This window comes from Lathyrus oleraceus, chromosome 6, assembly GCF_024323335.1.
Source record: "Lathyrus oleraceus cultivar Zhongwan6 chromosome 6, CAAS_Psat_ZW6_1.0, whole genome shotgun sequence".
Classification (NCBI taxonomy): domain Eukaryota; kingdom Viridiplantae; phylum Streptophyta; class Magnoliopsida; order Fabales; family Fabaceae; genus Lathyrus; species Lathyrus oleraceus.
Window position 1 is genome coordinate 7,060,811 of NC_066584.1, and position 20,619 is coordinate 7,081,429.

The following is a 20,619-nucleotide window of genomic DNA, read 5'->3' on the forward strand; positions in this document are numbered from 1 at the left end:
AAACAAAACTTGATCTATGAATGAATCAATCACCTTTAATGACCTGAATCATATGAATGAAATGGATTAAGATATATGCATGAATCAAGAATTAAAGGCCTGTAATTCCCTTATGAATCACAATGAATTAATGAAAAATAATGGACCAAAAGATCAATGCACCAATGCAATCATGAATCATGAATCAATGGCCTAAGACCTATGAATTTGAAAGCACCAAGAGACCTAAGTCAATGAACTAGGAATGACCAAGTAGAATGCACATGTATTGACACCTGAATAAGGCCTTGAATCATATGAAAATCCCAAGTATGTAGGCATGTAGGTTAAATGGATGGTTTCCATGATCACATAGGGTATTCGGTGATGGATGATGCATGATAAGATGGTAGGCACCTCCTCCTAATGAATTAGGGTTTCAAGAAAACACAAGGTGAAAAGTCAAGCTAACAAGGTACACTAGGATCAAAGCTCCCTGATTAGGGTTTCATGATGCACACCAGCTAATCAAGGTCTCTAAATCAAGCATGAGGCTCCATAAATAAGTTCCTAATGCATGGGCCCCCAATTAAGGTCTAGATGATCAAATCAATGCCCAAGAACCAACCACAAGATCCCATGGTAGTACTGTCAAGAATTAGGGTTTTTATCCTTAGAGGAATGCCATGATGAGGTTTCCTTGAATTCATATCTCAAAGATCAAGAGATTAGGGTTTCATTCCCAAGATGAGCATATAAAAATCCATGTCATACTTCTAGGGTTTGATCCACAAACATACCCTAGCTTTGTAATCCACAAGCTTTAAATCTATTATCATCAATTATCAAGTGTCATTATGAATTATGAATGAAGCATGAATGTGTACAAATGAATCTCAAGTCAAAGATTGGATGAAAAAGGGAGGGAAAATTTTGGGGTATGACAGCTGGCAGCGCCCGTCATGCCTACCAGCTCGTTACCCTTTTTGCCTTGAGCCATGATTTAATGGAAAATAGCATAACTTGAGCTTCATAACTCCATTTTTGACGCGGTCGGATGCGTTGAAAATCTAATTCAAAGATATATCCTATAGAGAAGTAAACTAATGCTTGTATGCATGATTGTTACCTGTAAATTTACTATCCTTCTTTGTGTTAGTGTGTTATGCCTTATTATACTGCGAATTAATAATGTATACGTGATAATTTGAGAAGTAACACTGGGTGTATTACAGTCAAACTAAAAAGAGTTTCACTATGGGGATAGTTCCTTAGTGTAACAAACCTACACTTTTTTGTGCGAGAATCTATGTGAATCAATTGCACTTTGGTGCTAGTTCCTTAGTGGAACAACCCTGCCCTTTATTGTGATAGATTCGGTGTGAATCAATTACACTTCGATGCTAGTTACTTAATGGAAAAACCCTTAACTTTATTGAGGTAGATTATGTATGAATAAATTGCATTTGGTGCTAGTTTCCTGGGGGAAAAACCGTGCACTCTATTGTGCTAGTTCCTATGTGGAACCAAATCCTTTGTGGGTCAAAATGTAACAATTATGTGTTACACTCCAATGTATGGAACTCGTTCCTGTGTGGGATATCTAATAACATTTCACGTGTTATGTTCCAATGTTTGGAACTAGTGTAACTTGTTAACCAACATGGCAACACTATGTGTGTCGTGTTCCGACAGATAAAATTAGAGTAAATAATAATAATAATAATAATAACGTGATTGTATTTTTATGTTGTTATATGTATTGCGTAAAAATAAAAGAGCTAAGGTGAGGAACCTTAGAAGAATTAAGTAGGTAAATCCCTATTGTTGAGAGGACTCCACTAAGATAGGAGAACTCCAATATGATAGTTGTATCTCACCCCATGCTATTGTGATTCTTTTACATATGAGCAGGTGACAGCTAAAGGTAAAGGAAAGGCAGGTTTAGGATATTTTATGATGATTTCCTTAGCTTATTTAACTTTTGTCTCCACTATTTTTCATTTAGAACTCTGTTTCATGTGTACTTTTGAGACCTAAAGTGTAGTGTGGGCACAAATCTATGTACTTATGCGATTGTTATACTATTATTTTATGTTTATGTACCATAATTATAATGACTTAAATGGTGTGATTCTAGACACATATTATTTGGGTTCTTACAATCTGATAACTTTAATGAAGAAAGGCCATTCATGAGTATCAAAAGCTTTTACAATATCTATCTTGAGGGCTAGATTACAACCAAAAGCCTTTTGATGCATGACATTAGCAACCGCTGATGCCAAATGAACACAATATTTGATACTTATTTCTTGAATAAGACTTTTTTTCTTAACAAATATAATTAAAATTGGCCTAAACATAACCACAGAGTCAACTCATACTTCTTTAGGGATGAGGACCATGTGCTAGCATTGAAGTTAGGAAACAACCATCATGTCTTAAATATTTCCAAGGTGGCCCTTTCAACATCCTTATAAACAATGTCCCAAAAAGTTTGAAAGAATTGAGCACCAAACCCATCTAGTCCAGAAGCATCATCTTTATTCAAAGAAAAAACAACATTTTTTACTTTAGCAAACCTATGGAAATAACTTGTATTCATGTCCCCATCACTGTGCAACTTCACCTTTTCCTTTTCTTGCCAAAACTAATTATGCTTTGAGAGGGCATCTTCCATCTTATTTTTAGTCTTCTTCTCCATGTCTCCTAAAGAGTCATAGTACCCACGTGTTTTGAATTTGGTCTTGAATTTCCATCAACTCATTCTCAACCAACTTCACATATTCATGCACATTACCAAAGACCACTTTATTCCAAACTTAAAAAAAAAGCTTTAACTTAGAGGTTAGAATGTGCATGGGACACCCAACAATGTTGGTGCTCCGAGTGTCTTGGACCAGCTTCCTATAAGTATCATGCAATACCCATTGAAGCTAGCGGAAATATACCCAAATGTATCGCATGCTCGAACATACAATAGAGTCGCCATAAAAATTTATTTATTCCCGAAGGAATGGTAAAACATCGATAAAACCCGAGGGAAAGAGATATACTAGGTAAGGAAGTCGGTTATGCAAGGGGAGGATATTAACACCCCAAACATCCATGGTACTCCATGGGAACCGTTTTGGTTGTTCTCGCTCGAATAGGTGTTATATCTAAAGTTACTTGCAAAAGAATGGGGAAAGGAAAAGAAATAGATAAAATGCTAGGTGAGGATCGGGGCCCTCATGCCTACGTATCCTCATATTGCAATGAGGAATTCAGAACTTCGTAGTTCAAGGAACTAGAGGTAGGAGATGAAAAGAAGTTGTGATCAAAGGTATGGTTTGAACCAAAGGGTAGTGTTTTAAACTCCAACAAGGGGTGACATATGAACACAAGTGTAAAAATGGTATGAACCTTCAAGTGAGGGCCTACAACACAGTATCACTGTATTGAAACAAGCGAAAACGAATGAATTAAGTGTTTGGTTTCACAGGACAAACAACTCTTGATTCATAAAGAGATACAAGATGGAACACAAAGGTATATTATGTTTGGCTCAAAGATAACTGGTATGTCACATGGAGTGAAGGAAGGTAGAATATGAATGTGTCATGGATGTGAATGGAATGAAGTGACCAAAGTCACATAATTGAATATTTGGTGATAAGTGACTGAAGAAGTATTGTTTTAAACCGAAAGGTGAAAGTTTATTGGAATCCATAAGAGAAATGAAATTCATACCATAGAGGAAAATAGCTTTAATAGATATGTGGACCACCAGGCCGCCACTATAGGGTGTTTAGCCAAAAAAGGAAGGAATTAAATGTTTGAGGTTGTAGCTCAAACAACTCTAGGTAGAAAGGTGAACTACATTAGGTGTCCTAAAAGGATAGGTATGGAATCCTAAAGAAAGTGTATTTCAATGTCAAAGAGATAATATGTCACTGGGTGAACGATTTATGATCGAAGGTAGATAATGGATAGTGAAATATATGAATGGTGTCCTAAACCGAAAGAGGAATAATTAGAAATATGCTCGCCAAGGATTCACATCCTCGTGCCTACGTATTCTCATTGTGCAGTGAGAAAATCAGAGCAATCATAGTTCGGAACCATGAGAATAGAAAGAGAGACATGTAATGATGACGATTGTAATTTGTACCAACAAAATGGTATCAAGGGAACTCACAAAATAACTAGCTTCGAACCCAAGAGCAAAACTGGTATGAACCAACAAGTGAGGGCCTACAACACTGTATTGGAACAACCAAAAAAGATTGAATTAAGTGTTCGGGGAAATCCCCCAAACAACTCTCGATTGAGGAGATGGACTGTCGTTAAGACGTCCCAAAAGGATAGACAAAGAGTTCAAGGAAAAGTATGATCGATCTCGAAAAGATGGTGTTGATTGAATGAATGAAGAATGATTGATTGATAAATAGGGTAGCAATAGATAAGGTAGATGGACAAATAAGATAGCTCGCAAAGAATCTAGATTCTCCTTCCTACATATCCTTATAGTGCAATAAGGAAATCAGAGTTGTCGTAGTTCAGCCTACTAGGGATGAAAACAAGGTGATTAAGAAGGCAAAAGAATGTGATTGAATGATTAATTGAAATGATTAGAATGGAATATGGATGAAGAGACTTGACAATCAATTGATAATAATCACATTAAAGTCTATGAATAAGGGTGAACGCTTTGAATATTCAGGGTATACGCCCCATACGCAAAATCGCTCTAGGCGAGGATAGGAGAGACTCCGTCTCATCATTCCTTATTACTTAAGACTCGAAGCGTATGGTATTTTTCTTGACTGACAAGTTGTTGGTGAAGAATCTTCATGGTTGATCCTTGCGTTGATGTTTATTTTGTGTGAAGAAGACTTGGTAGTTTAATCGATTCGTATTGCACTAAAGTGTATGAATAAGGGCAAACACTTTGAATATTTGGGGCATACGCCCCATACGCAAAGTCGCTCTAGACGAGGATAGGAGAGACTATGTCTCATCATTCCCTATTACTTAAGGCTCGTTTCTTACAATTTGAATTGTATTTACCGAGTGTTGACCTTTGATTTATCTTATATAATCCGCTGCTTGATGTGACTGAGGATGCCTTGATTTGAAGATCTTGACTTGAGGCTTCGAGCTCCACAGCTTAGAAGAAAAGTCTTATTAAGTGACCAAGGGTATTTTGGTCACTCAATTTAGACTGTGAGATTATACAAGTTCAGAGGATTTAATCAATCAAAATTGCTTTTGATCAATTTAATCATGGGTTTGTTTTGGTTTGAAAACTAGGTTAGCACCTAATCTAATGGTTAGAATTAATTACAAGCTACTCCTAAGGGTACATGCCATGGTTAGTCAAAAATTAGATTAAAAGTCCATGTTAAGATTCCTAAGGGAACATGTTATGGTTAAGATTCTAAGTTAAATTCTATTCCTAAAGGAGCATGTGATTTTATGAGTAAAATGTCCAAAATTACCCCTAAAGGGTAAAATGGTCTTTTGATAATTTAATTCTAATCATGAAAATTCTAGTTGAACTCTTAATTAACCTAATCAACCTAAATTCTAACAATCAAAATTAATGAATAAAACCAAATAACAAACAAAGCAAATAAAATATAAAGCCTTTGCAAAACAGAGGGTGTGTAGGCCCGATTTGGATGTGCAGAAAAAAGAGAGCAAAACAGAGCCCAAATGCATGAACTTCAGGTGCCAAAGCCCAATGATGAACAAGTTTTTTTTCAGCGAGGGGGTGCAGCTGAAAAATGGGAGTGAGAGGATACTGCATTGGGCTTGGAATGTGACAAGCCCAATCAAAAAATAAGCCCAAAGATTGGGGATGTGTTAGGAAAAAACTAGTAAAATTTTGAATGTCTTTGCGCGCTCTTTCTCATGGTCGCTCAGACCGCCGGCGTCAGAGCTCCACCGCGCCGGAAATCGCTTCCGGCGGTGGTGGCTACCGGAAATGGACATCGGAACCACCTCCACCTTTGTCTCTACCTCCTGGACAATAATCTAAGCTCCAAAGTCTCCAATTTCTGTCCTAAGTCTAATAACTGAGACCGAATCCTCAAGAATCCCTAAAAACTCAGATCTACAATACTCCTCCATGAGCAAGATTAGAAGCTCCTCATGATAGGGGTTTGTAATAACATGGTGTAATATTCAACATAACAACCGAAAATACAATATAAAAAGGACCTACCTCCGAAGTTGAGAATGGCTCCGGCGAGTGTTGATCGGAGAAGATGAAGATAGAAAATAACTTGTACAATAAGGTAAGATCTCTCTTTTACTTCCTTCCAATTATCTTGAGTTTCGACTCTTCTTCTTCAAAAATATTGTAGTGTGATGAGGTTGAGCTCACTCTTCTTGAAGCTTCAATGTGAAGCTTCAATGGAGTTTTGGGAATTGAGCTTTGAGTGTGAGAGGGAGAGGGTTCAGGAATTGCAGAGAATTGAAGGTGATGATTGCAAAAAAAGTAGAATGTGTAGAGTGTAGAGAAACCCTCAAATGATGATGAAGATGAGAATTTATAGTGATTAGGCTTGGGATTAATGTGGCTTGGAGTTAGTTAGGATGAGCTCAGTGAGTTTAGGTAGTTAACTCACTGAGTTGGAAGTTAGTTAATTGGTTTAACTTAATGGAATGTGTTCAAATGGTTGTTTATGACTGGCTATTGCAGGTGAAAATTTGGATGAAGTCAGGCTTTGATGTTGGCTAATGACATGCTATTCATTTGATTTAGGCATGGGTGACTTGTAGCTATAGGTTACTCATTGTGTGGTTATGTCGTGTGTCATACCATGAAATTCTCCCTACCCTTCACATATTCATATAGGTCACTAACCCCACACTTTTGCATATCATCTTCGTTCATTCATTGCATTTGAATAAGTATGGTTTGACACAAGGGGACACATGACTTGAATTCACGGTTGGTACTTGCATACGGTGGATACTTTGGTTCATCCACAGTAGGAGGAAGATCAAGAGGTCAAATCCCAATCTCTTGGTTTATAATGTTGGTGAACAATTTCATTTGCTTGGTAAATATCTTAGTTTTGAGGCATTTGATCAAGCATAATCATGCCTTAATCATCAGGATCTGCCACGTATTTCATTAATTAGGTGGCCACTTGGTTTTACATCCTATCTCAATCCTGATATACGTCCATTTAAATCGGCAGTATAATCCTTGGTTACGTGTCTCTTATTGCAAGTATTCATTCATTTCAACCACGGTTCAATCCGATTTACATGGTGTCCTTTCATTCATCGTTCTATCATCGTGTAGTAATTTCTTTTCAAACTGACTTTTGAGGTTTATAATCGATTTTAGAATACTTTTCATCATTTTTTAGAAAGTTGACTCTGGAAATCATAATTTTTTTTATCCTTTAAGTTCGAATTTGATTTTAGAATTCCACTCTTTATTGATAGAACTATTTTTTGATTTCTTTTGATGGGCCGTGGTCGTTAGAATGAGTAGGTCCACTTCTCTTGTTTTGGTGTAAGCCCATTTCCTTTTTATCCATTTATCAAATCCAGATATCCTTTTATTAAATCCATTTGCCCATTTTTGTCCATTTTTTTTACATATCCAATTCATTATACCCATTAAAACCCTTAACCAATCCCATTTACGACCCATTAACCACCATAATAAACCAAATCTATTAGCATTTTTAATTTAGTTGATCCATTGTCCCAATGAGATAGGAAAGGTACAACATGGAAATAAAATAGAAAATGAATAAAGCTGCTGCAAGTGAGAACGCAGAGCCAACAGTTCCAAAATGTACAACAGCCGTGACTTGAACCGTGTGAAGCACAAAACGCGTACAAACCCAGCTGCAAAAAGCTGCTACCATCAGCTGCAGCAAAACAACAAGACGCACGGTATCAGTTGCTACTCACGAAGCTGCTTACAAGCCAAAATGAACGTGAAACAACAAATGTGCAGCGAATCCAACGACGGACAAGTGAAAGCCAAACGCCGAAACAGAGTTGTAAGCTGCACCAAAAGCACCAAAATGGAAACAGAATTGCAGTGAAATGCAGGATACGAAATCAAAACGACCACATCCAAGGTCAAACGGCAGCAGAATACGTGAGCCACAAATGGAAAACAAACGCTGCTTACTCAAAACGCAGTTGTAACAAGCTTCATGATCCAAGGACAATTCCAAACGCAAGCTGCAAATTAAAGCCAAAGCTGCAGCAGGAAAATAAGAGAAACGGAAACAGAAGAAAGACGTAAAACGACCCAAGTGAAAAACTTACCGCAGTAATAGAACGCAGTAGAAACTGCAGCAACCGACCCAAGTGATTCAAGCCAACACCAGCACGTGCGTAAAATGCATACAAATGCCAAACGACGACAATCAAAACGGAAAGGAAATGCAGAAACGACAAAGATGGATCCAACTACCAATTGAGAGTTCTATATAAACTCTTGAGCTCGCGATGAAACTTCTACTTGAAAAAAATCCGATGCAGCTCATACTCCAACCTCCATTGCCTTCGTTGAAATTCCACCACCGTCTCCACCACGATTCAACGCGCGCATCGATCACCGTCGTAACCAGCTTCCATAGACTTCCGCTTCAAACGCCTTTCTTCCTCCTTCTTACCGCGAGAACCGCAACAACACCGACACCGTTAACCATACAGTTTCTCCACTCACGAATCGTACCGTAGCAATCCCTGCGCCTCAAATCACGACCTGTCACGACTAGAGCAGTAAGTCACATCATAAGCAAAATCTCACACGACTGAAATCGGAGACGGACGAGATAAGGAGAGAGGATCGGAGAGCCGGAACTATAAAATACCTAAGATTCGAATCTGCCGGTAAGAATTCCATTGCTTCGCATATTTGATTCAAGTGCGGTAGTGTTGTGCTTGGTTGAATCTCCGCCCATTTTTGTTCGCCAGTGGATTTGTATTCCATCAGGGAATCCACCGCAACTTTGTTTGTTTAGGTGGATGAGCGTCTTCCATTGCGATTGGAAAAGAGGGAGGCCGAGTAGTGGTGCAAGTGGTTTCGTCAGTTTTGAACCGCAACCGGCGACGGAAGTCTGCGCGGTTAGGTTCATTGTGCTTCGCTTCTTCAAATGAACCACAGAGTGGACGTGAGGAAGAGAAATTTGAACTTCACGGCATGGTGTTTTTCTTGTGTGGGCTTAGGCGCTTCACCAGAGCCCAATGAAGCTGATTTGCTTCTCACTGCACCTTGTTTGTCCGTACACCCCCGCGGTTTGGTTTTAGTTACCTCCGCTAGGGCCATTGGTTCTGGCTGTCCATAATTACTCCACTGTCCTTAAACCCTCCTTTTATGGGCCTAGCTGGATTTTGAGCCCATACTGAGTTGATTTGAATTTCATTATTGGTTAATTAGGACTTAATTTGGATTATCTAGATTAATCGTGAATTAGGATATTAATCGTGCTGTTTTTTGGATAATTGAATTGACAATTGGATGATTTGTTTAGAATTTCACATAATTGGATTAATGATTTTTTTAATTGATTTGTTAATTAGAATTGATAATTGGATGATTTGTTTAGAGTTTTAGATAATGGGATTAATTTTTGAATTGATTTGTTAATAGTTTAGAATTGGTAGTTTGTTTGATAACTCGAATTTTAATTTTGTTAATTGCTTAACATTAGAAATTTGGTTAAGATTTAATATTTGATTGCAATTTTCTTATTAATTCCATTTTGATTTTGATTAATCTTGATCTAACATCTAACAATTAACTCTAATTTTTAATTCATGCACCTAACTTCTAACTCTTTACCTTTCCGCTTCTAACTTTTAATTTCCGCTCCTAGCAATTTAATTTCTGTCATTTTCCTTATATGCTTTGCATTTTATCATATTGTACATTCATTATCCTTCATCTCATCCTGAAAATGGACTTAAAGTGGCAAAGACATAAAAAATACAAAATAAGATAATTCCCTTAGCATGGAAAGGACTTTGGACAATGGATTCAGAGATTTCTATTAGGACCCTTGCATTTGAACTTGGACTTGTGTGATTGACCTATGCAACTTGGAGTTTCCGAGGACTTGTAATCTTTTATTGCAAGAATGGAATGCATTCATGGCACTAACCAAGGGAGACTTGATTTGTATTTTCATTATCCAACTATTAGTTTAGGACACAATTGGACGCATACGACTTTCTCTTGGGCTACCTGACAATGAGACCTTTTATTTCCTGCACTCCCTTGTACTTTACATGTACCCCCTCCCTTTTCCGATGTACGCTTTTACTTGCTTTATTTTATTGCTTGATTAGTTACTCCTTAGGCATTAAGAGTATTCATCATTCCACAATCGATAATCAAACCCTTGATCCAATGTCAAGCGGTCTTTTCTTAAAACAAAAACACTAATCAAACCCTTGATCCTACGTCAAGCGGTCTTTTTCTAAATCAAATTCAAAAACACAATAAATGGCGATTAGGATCGTACGTCACGAGCCTTAAGCGATAAAGAAGGGATGAGACTAGAGCTTTCCTACACTCATTCGGAATGCTTCGAACACGAGACGTTTGGCTTGGTAGTTTGAGGTATTCACCTTTACCCATAGTCTTTAGTGCGATTCGAAATCAATAACACTTTCTTCAAAACTTAAAAGCAATTCAACACATTCAAACCTTTTGTTTGAGCCTTAGGGCGACAAAATCAACAAAACCAATAAACAATTTCAAACCCACGAACTACGAAAGCTATGATTTCCCACTTCAACAAGTGGGCATACCTAGGCACAAGGACCCAATCCTTGGCGAGCACACTAATTTAAAATCTACATCTACTCCGCAAACCTTTGGCAAGCAAACATTCGATAAACAATACACACATAAGCGCAAACATCCTATATGGTTCCCATGGAATACCATGAATGTGAGGGGTGATAATACCTTCCCTTTGCATAACCGACTTTCGAACCTGTTTGTGGTTGCGACGACCATACTTTGGGGTTTTCTCGATATTTTCACATTCCTTTGGAATAAATAAACATCGATGGCGACTCTGTATTTTTCGCGTAGAGACCATCGTGCAAGAGTGATTTTGGGATATGTTATGTTTGTGCGGGTTCAAGTGTTTGTGAATTTTGCTACAGATTTATTGTGTTCAAAATGCATGCGGTTGAAGCTTGATGTCGTAACGAACCTTGGAGTGTTGTCGAGTGCTCACGATTTTCCCTGTGTTCATGCAGGTGTGCATACTTGTCTTGGATGGCAAGCCTTGGCTAACTTCAATGATGAAGGATCAAGTTTCAACCCAAAAGTTCCCTTCTCACATTAGTAGTGCAAAAATCCTGCAAAACAAGCTATGTGTCGACTCAAACTGGGAATGAGTCGACTCAAACATGGAATGAGTCGACTCAAACAGAATTTTTCCCAGGGTTGAGTTGACATGGGAGTCGACCTGTCCTGACCCACGGAAAAATGAATCAAAGGAAAACTGGAAATAAGTCGACGCAAGGCACGGGTGAGTCGACTCAACTAGGATTCCCGAGAATTGACTCGACCTGTTCGGACCCGAGGGAAAATGGTTCAAAGAAAAAAGGAGAATGAGTCGACTGGAAGAAAGAATGAGTCGACTCACTCAAGTTTCCCAGAATTGAGTCGACATGTGGGTCGACCTGTTCAGACCTAAAGGTTTTACGCCGAGTCATGAGTCGACTCACAGGGCTAAAACTTCCAAAAATGAGTTTTTGCAATGTAATACACCTTTTTTTCACCCTCTTTGTGCACGTAATGAATATTTTAGGGATGAAAATGAATGGAATTGGCCAATTGAATGAAAATAACTTGACTCAATACATGAACACGACCAAAAACTCAAACCCGAGATCTATAACTAATACATGGAAGCGTGAGACACGAACATATGGACCAAACAATAGTGGCATGACCATGATCAAGTGAATGAGTGAAGGGGGATGAAAGTTATGGGACTAAGGACTGGGATTATAACTAATAGACTCAAATACCAAGGGAACAAAATGGATGGACCAAGCACATGATGCTGAGTGTGACACACTGAGTGAAAGACCACATGAGATTAGGGTTTGAGTCAGGTCAAGATCACAATGTCAAGCCACAACTAAAAATCTCAAGCCAGGTGAAAAGTCAACATAAGTAATACACCAATATCATGAACTATGGTTAAAGTTTCCAACACCTCAAAGCGAGGCACGTTATTTACAAACATCCTAGATCGATAGCTAGGGTTTTGAGGAATACCAAGTTCAATAGTCAACCAACATGGCACTCATGCAGCAACTATCCCTGATTGGGGTTTCAAACACCATACAAAGCTCCACATGCTACACCTCAGACCACAGGCCCGCAATTAGGGTTTAGAAGTCAATGCTAGACATCCATAAAGTCAAGCACATGATCCTTCAACATCAAGAATTAGGGTTGCAGCCCATAGGATGAGCAATACCAAACTTTCCAATCCAATCTATTTTGTTAACCAAAAACCTTGAATCTATGATGTTTTTTAGTAAATGTTAACCATGAATGAATGAGGATGAATATGCATGAGACATGAATGAGGTTAGATGGATCTCAGATTATGGGTTAGATAAAAAGTAAAAATGGAGAGCAAATTTTAGGATACTACACCCATCTTAAAAAATTTAAAGTGGGAAGCAACCCTAACCGTAAGAGTGTAAAAATCAAGAAAGATGGGGTAGTGATCAAATTTTTGCCTTAGAATGATTGAGACAGAAAACTGAGCACACTTGTCAATCATCAACTAGTTACCCATGGCACTATTTAACTTTTTCTAGGTGCATATCATTTTTATACTAAACTAGTTTTTAAAAAAATAATATTTTGCTTTAATAAAATATCCTGCTTATATTCAAATTAATATTTTCATTTCATAAATTTAACATTTATGTTTGAGTATTTAGTATTTCTTGTATCCATTTTCCTAAGTTACTTTTTTCTTGAAAATAAAAGTTGTCAGTTAGGGAGTCGTTGTAATTTCTTCTACAAATAAAATTTTACTTTTTAGATATATTGCATCATAGATGTATGTGAACTATATATCGATGAAATACATTAAGTATTCAATGAATTGAAAACTTAAATTTTTGCTTAAAATCGGGAAAATAAGGTTTAAGATATAAAAATTATTATGTCTTATAAAACTTAACTTATATTCAATTTTATTTATTAATTCTTGTGCATTATACATGAGTAATATATATAAAAAGGATACTATGCCCCCACTATGTTTTTAAAAAAACAAAACCTTAATATATATATAATATATATATATATATATATATATATATATATATATATATATTATATATATATATATATATATATATATATATATATATATATATATATGTTCCGGACTGGGCCATGACCCTAGGCACGGCACGGCCCAATGCTCGCCAAGCCCACGTCCAAACGGCCATGTCCACACGACCACGAGGACACGTCAGGTGGACGACAGTCCGCCCGACGAACGTCTCCTCAGCCCCCTAAACACGTGTCGGACAGCGAGCGGGTCCTCCTCATACGATCTCCATCCACTCACCGTCAACCCACGTCGCGGGCACCTCAGTTGTGTCGGGCAGAGCCCTAACGGCATCCCACGCACCACGTCACCCAACTCCCCTATATTGTCGCCTTAGGGATAGGGGCAGTTGGACCAGGGGGCAGACTTTGGTCTAGGTCTTAACGCTTCTTACGCGTCCCCTGGCAGCTCCTCCTTGGGCCTAGCTAATCCAGCCCATTAGGAGCCTTGGCCCAGCGCTGGGGGCTCACTATAAATACCCCTTTCATGGCAAAGGGGCAGGTATTCTAACTCACACTCTGATAACCTCATTCTGTACCTTTTCTGACTTAAGCATTGGAGCACCTTGCAGGTACACCCCCCTCTCATTTCATTCTCCGGCCCATTAACCAAGACCGTGGAAGGCCCTCCTGATCAGGTGAGATCAGTGGCGCCGTCTGTGGGAACTAGCTATCCCCATCTTCATCAAACGAGGATCAAAAGCTCATTTATTTCTGTCCTTCCAACATGGCCGGAGAACAACATAGCGATCACAGCCGTCCCCTCGTCAACTACAACATGGACGACGGCCCGCCATCCCATGAAGCGGACGTTCGGGACGGTCATCCATCCACCCCGTCTCCAGAGCCCCAAAACAACGGAGATGCCTCTCACGCCCACAATTTAGGGGCAGAGACATTTCATCCCATTCCCGTTCCCGTTGAAGGAGACGCCGTAATGATTGCCATGGTGAATGCCCTCAATCAAGCCGGTTCTATGCTCCACCAGCAGCACGAACGAATCATGGCCCTCGAAGCCGAACGACAAGAGGCCCGGCCCCAGCCGGTGAGTAGGATACAACAACGTTCGGAGCCAACGAAGAAGCGAGGACGTCGCTCTCCCGAACCCCACGCCAACAGGGCACGCGCCCATCGTGACGGTGGTCGAGCGAGAACATCACCAAGGCGCGGGCACAGCCCCGACAACAACGAACTGTCTCCCTTAAGGAGCGACGAGGAAGATTTGCATTGCCCCCTATCTCGGGCAATAATGGAAGCCCCGCTCCCCAAAGGCATGGAGAAACCGCCAAACCTAGCTGTGTACGACGGGACTACAGATCCCGACGATCACGTCGACAACGTCAACGCGATGCTCGACTACCGCAATGATATAACCGGGCACCTCAAATGCCGACTGTTCTCAACGACCCTCAGGAAAGGGGCCATGGCCTGGTACAAAAGCTTGGCCCCTGAGTCCATCACGTCATGGAGAGTCATGAGGTCCATGTTCACCCGGCACTTTACAGCTTCCCGTCGTCACCCCAAGACTGAGGCGACCCTTGAAGCCATAGTGCAGAAGAAGAATGAAACACTGCGCTCATACATCGAGCGATTCAACCAGGAAGCTGTCGAGGTAGATACCACCGAGCACATGAAGAAGTATCTCCTCGAGAGAGGTCTCTTACCCGGCAGTGAACTTAGCAGAGCCGTAGGGATCGAGCCTCCCCGCACCTTAAACGAGCTCCTGCATAAAGCCCAGGCCTACATCAGATACGAGGAAAAGCAGGTGGCACACAATGCCCGCAGCGGACGTAACGCTGGGGAGACCGAGCACTCAAAACGCGAGGACACGAGCATTTCCCGTCGCAACGGAGACAGACGAAGAGAAGAAAGACCTCGCGAGCTCCGGGAAGGAAGAGGCCCCGCGGGCAGATATAGCGAGTACACCTTACTGACAGCTCCTCGAGAGCGTATCCTCGCAGAATGTATCAACTCTGAATTTAAGCAGGGCAGGGTCAGGTTCCCAAAACCGTCTGCACCAACGCCCCACACCGACAAATCAAAGTACTACTGCCGGTTCCACAGAAGTCACGGGCACGTGACCGAAGACTGCGTCCACCTGAAAGATGCGATTGAAATTTTAATCCAAGAAGGGCACCTGAAGCAGTACACGAGGAAGAACGAAGCTCCCAGACACGACGAGCCAGAGAAGAAGAGACCCCGGGAAAACACACCCCCCGACAACTCTCCCTATCAAGTGGCCCTCTGCGTGTCACGACCGGAAGATTTCTTCCCCCCCGACCATTGCCCGAGGGCAAGATCACTGCACTCAGCCCCTGGGAAGACTTCCCTACCACACTGGTGATATCAGGAGGAGGAACTAACGGGGAATCCGCGGCCCTCTCCGTCAAACGCAAGTTCGACGAACTCCTACTGACTGCCCCCGAGCAGAAAGCGACATTGACAAAATACCGGGGAAAATCCAACCCAATATCCTTCTTCCTGGAGGAACTCCCGGGCGGATCCCCGAACTCGGCCATCCCACTATTGATTAGAGCAAAGATGGCCCGATTCGACGTACGACGCATCCTGGTCGACGAAGGCAGCTCAGTGGATATCATGTACGTCCACCTCTTCAAGACTCTGAAGCTAGACAAGACCAACTTAGCCCCCTACGTCGGATCAGATCTCCAAGGATTCAACGGAGCAACAACCAGACCGTGGGGATATGTTGAGCTCCTCGTCACTTTCGGCGAACAAGAAACGGCCAGGGAAGTCAAAATCCAATTCCTGGTCGTAGACTGTCCGTCTCTCTACAATTGCATCTTTGGACGCCCGACACTGGCCGAACTCACTGCGGTCCCATCCACCGTCCACCTGAAGATGAAATACTACACCAAATTGGGACGTGTGGTCACCATCCATGGTGACATCGAAGCAGCCCGGCGATGCTACGACGCCGCAGTAAAAGGACAGGCCGTAGTCAGCACGAAGAGCAACTGCAACAACAAAAAACTCAAGACCGAGGATCCCGCCCGAGGAGTCAACGCCATCGACCTCGACTGTCGCGTCGGGCTGGACGAGACCGAAGAGGGGAGGTTCCCCAAGGAACGCTCTCTCGAACACCCGGTCCGACCAATCCCCGACGGGGAGTTCGAACTCATTCCTCTTGGGGACGATCCGGAAAGGACGGTGAAGATAGGTAAGGGACTACCCGAGGAAACAAGAGAAGAGCTAGTAGCATGCCTCAAAGAGAACTCCGACCTCTTCGCGTGGAATGCCGCAGAAATGCCCGGGCTGGACCCCGAGATCGCGTGTCATAAGCTAGCTGTAGACCGGGCAGCCAAGCCCATAGCACAGCGTAGACGCAAGCAATCGCCCGAAAAGGCAGAGGCTGCCGAGCGAGCTGTAAAAGACCTCTTAGAGGCAAATTTTATTTCTGAAGCCCAGTACACAACCTGGCTCTCTAATGTAGTCCTCGTTAAGAAAAATAATGGAAAATGGCGTATGTGTGTTGATTATACTGATCTTAATAGGGCTTGCCCGAAAGATGCTTTCCCCCTCCCTAATATAGACTCGCTCGTTGACAACTCTGCAGGTTTTAAACTCTTGTCCTTCATGGACGCATATAGTGGATACAACCAGATCCCTATGTCGCCCGCAGACAAGAAACACACAGCGTTCATGACCCCAACGGGCAACTACTATTACAACGTGATGCCGTTCGGGCTCAAGAACGCTGGCGCTACATACCAACGCATGATGAACAAAGTCTTCAAGGACGAAATAGGGGACATGCTCGAAGTATACATGGACGACATGATCGTCAAATCACACGAGGAAATAACCCATGCTCGACACCTTACGAAGGTATTCGAACAGGCGAGACAGTGTAAAATGAGGTTCAACCCCGAGAAATGCACGTTCGGAGTCCGGGCAGGCAAGTTCCTCGGTTTCTATCTCACCGAAAGAGGGATCGAGGCCAACCCCGACAAATGCCGGGCATTCTCGGAGTTTCCGACCCCGAAAACCAAAAAATCGATCCAGTCACTCAATGGAGTGCTCGCCTCACTCTCCCGTTTCATCGCCAAGTCCGCCCAGCACGCATTGCCATTCTTCAGACTCCTTCGCAAAGAGGCTACCTTCGACTGGACCGACGAATGCGAGCAAGCGCTACTCCATCTAAAGAAGGTTCTGTCCCAACCCCCGGTCTTGTCACGGCCATCAGAAAAGGAAACCCTATACTTATACCTATCCGTGGCGACCGAGGCCGTCAGCGCCGTTCTAATAAGAGAAACCGACGAAGGACAAAAGCCCATCTATTTTACGAGTAAAGCACTCCAAGGTCCCGAGCTCCGATATCAGCAAATCGAAAAGGTCGCCCTGGCCCTCATCAACGCAGCGAGGAGACTACGATATTATTTCCTCGCACACACGATAAAGGTGAGGACCGATCAGCCAATCAAACAGCTGCTCGGGCGCCCGGATATGGCCGGGAGGATGCTCAAGTGGTCACTAGAACTCTCCGAATTCGACATACAATACGAAAGTAGGAAAGCCTTGAAAGCTCAGGCGCTGGCCGACTTCGTCGCGGAGATGACCCACTGCCCGACTCCAGCAGAAAGCGCCCACAAATGGACGATCTTCGTCGATGGCGCCTCTAGCACATCAGGCAGCGGGGCCGGGATCATCCTCGAAAATGAAGAAGGGATCCTGATAGAGGTATCGTTAGCGCTAGCGTTCCCAACATCAAACAACCAAGCCGAATACGAAGCCTTCCTCGCAGGCCTGAGGTTAGCCGAGGACCTGGGAGCAAAAGAGGTAAAAATATCCACCGACTCCCAGCTCGTGGCCTCACAAGTGCGAGGAGAATACCAAACCAAGAACGACAACCTCCTCGGGTACTTGTCCCTCGTCAAAGAAAAACTTGATAGATTTGAAAAATGGGAAGTTCAACACATACCCCGCGAGCACAACACTCGAGCAGACGTTCTCTCGAAACTAGCCAGCACGAGGAAAAAGGGTGGGAATAAATCAGTAATCCAAGAAATTCTCCCGCGGCCCAGCATCGACAAACTACCGCCTCCACTCGAGGTCAACGCTATTGGAGATGCCCACTGTTGGATGACACCCATCTACAATTACCTCACACGAGACGAACTCCCGGCTGACCCGAAAGAGGCGACCACTGTCAAACGACGCGCATGCTCGTACGTACTCCTCGAAGGCAAACTCTACCGGAGAGGATTCTCCATCCCACTACTCAAATGCGTCGAGGAAGAGAAAGTCCCCGACATACTTGGAGAGATACACCGGGGAATTAACGCTCAACACCTCGGCGGACGATCGCTCGCACGAAAAGCCCTTCGAGCAGGCTACTACTGGCCGACCATGCAAAACGATTCGAAAGAGCACGTCAAAAGATGTGACAAATGCCAACGACATGCCGACATGCACCTCGCACCCCCGAACGACCTCAAATCACTGTCTTCCCCATGGCCCTTCGCGTGGTGGGGCATGGACATCCTCGGACCCTTCGTCACCGGATCATATCAGAATAAATACCTCATCGTCGGGGTGATTACTTCACCAAATGGATCGAGGCGGAGGCACTGGCTAAAATAACCGCGCAGAACATTCTCCGGTTCTTCAAACGCAACATCCTCGCTCGGTTCGGTATACCCCAGGCACTTGTCACAGACAACGGGACACAGTTCACGGACGGAGGATTCCAGGACTTCATCGCCAGCCTGGGCACCACACAGCATTTCACGTCTGTCGAGCATCCGCAGACGAACGGGCAGGCAGAGGCGGCCAACAGGGTAATCTTACGTGGCCTCAAACGCAGACTCGGCGAGGCAAAGAGGGCATGGGTCGAGGAGCTACATAGCGTCCTATGGGCCTACCGCACGACACCACATTCTACCACCGGGGAAACCCCGTTCCGACTAACTTACGGCACCGAGGCAGTCATCCCGGTGGAGATACGGACGCCAACAAGGAGGACAGAGGAGCCCCTAGACGAGGAAATGAACGATGAAACCCTTAGAGCCGAGCTCGACCTAGTCGAGGAGATACGTTCCGAAGCAGCTCTCCGGGAAACAACCCTCAAACAAAAGATAGCACTACGCCATGACGCGAAAGTCATAAAAAGAGAGTTCCAGGTCGGCACCCTGGTCCTCAGAAGAAACCAGAAAAACCCGAGAGAGGGCAACTGGCGGCCAACTGGGAAGGCCCTTACCGCGTCCGCGACAAACGAGCAACGGGGCCTATTACCTAGAAAACCTACAAGGAGAACAACTCGCTCGACCATGGAACGCAGAAAAACTTAGACAATATTACAGCTAAATACACCACGGGGAGACGTGGCAGGTACGACCACGCTCTTCGTCCCCAAAACCCCAGGGAGGAACCACGAGACCCGGGAACGATCCGGGGTCACATAACAAACACAACCCTCCCCGACGGTTGGGATCTTGACCAAGGCTCAACGTCGAAGTACCAAGACTGGCAGGGCACCCAGCTCGCGATGGGAGGACCCAAGCCTCGGGACCAGGGTTCGAACAACGGACCCGGGCTTCGATACCCACGGGCACAAAGCCCGACACTTCGTCGGTTCCCTAAACCGAGGAGATTAACAAAGTCGAGCAGAGTACGAATTCATACAAACAAGTATCAGACACAAACGAGCACAATGAATGATAACGAAAATATCATACATTAAAACGATAAGAGTGGCCGAAGCCAAGTACGCCCGAAGGCCATATTACAACGCCCGAAGGCCAAAATACATAAGGCACGCAGGCCATGATAACTAGAATCAAAGAAAAACAGATAAACTAAGACTCCGCTCGGAGCACCTCTTCATCCTCTTCTTCTTCTTCTTCTTCTCCCCCCCAGCTCCTCCTCCACTTCAAACGGGCAGACAATCTCACCATCCCGGACGCAGTAGTTATAGGCCGACCCTGCCGTCACCAACTCAGGGTTCAGAAGCCCGAGCTGCTCCACAGCATTGTCGAAACCCTCTTTGAAGCAGGCCACGAGATCTTGGTTGAGAGTCCGAATATGCCCTAGCAACTCACCGCGCGAACCAAGGCGCGTTCCTCCTCGGTCTCATCTGCCAGGGACGGACCTTTCCCTCGAGAAACGCAACCTGAGCCCGTAAGCCAGCGTTGTCCTCGGTCAGCTTCTGATGGTCGGCCACCTGCTCTTCCAAGCTCGCCGTCGCAGCCTTCAACTGGTCCCTCTCCTTCTCCACCTCCTCCAGCTTCCGGCTCAGCCCTTCCTGTAGCTGATGCTCT

At 43.3% G+C, this 20,619-nt stretch overlaps 1 protein-coding gene and 1 long non-coding RNA gene across 4 annotated transcripts; one reads left to right on the forward strand and one right to left on the reverse strand.

Moving 5' to 3' along the window:
- Positions 1-7,654: 7,654 nt before the first annotated feature.
- Positions 7,655-9,393, reverse strand: LOC127092032 (uncharacterized). Of its 3 annotated transcripts, XR_007792065.1 has the most exons (3): positions 8,275-9,393; positions 8,135-8,187; positions 7,655-8,005 (listed from the first exon to the last, which is right to left on the reverse strand). It is a non-coding gene; the product is annotated as an uncharacterized LOC127092032 (long non-coding RNA). The 3 variants fall into 3 exon arrangements; XR_007792064.1 differs by having other exon boundaries at positions 7,655-8,187; XR_007792066.1 differs by having other exon boundaries at positions 7,655-8,206.
- Positions 9,394-15,880: 6,487 nt separating this feature from the next.
- LOC127093624 (uncharacterized) lies at positions 15,881-19,650 on the forward strand. Its single transcript, XM_051032566.1, has 2 exons — positions 15,881-18,528; positions 19,167-19,650. The coding sequence occupies exons 1-2, from the start codon at positions 15,881-15,883 to the stop codon at positions 19,648-19,650; spliced, it is 3,132 nt and encodes a 1,043-aa protein (XP_050888523.1).
- Positions 19,651-20,619: the final 969 nt, after the last annotated feature.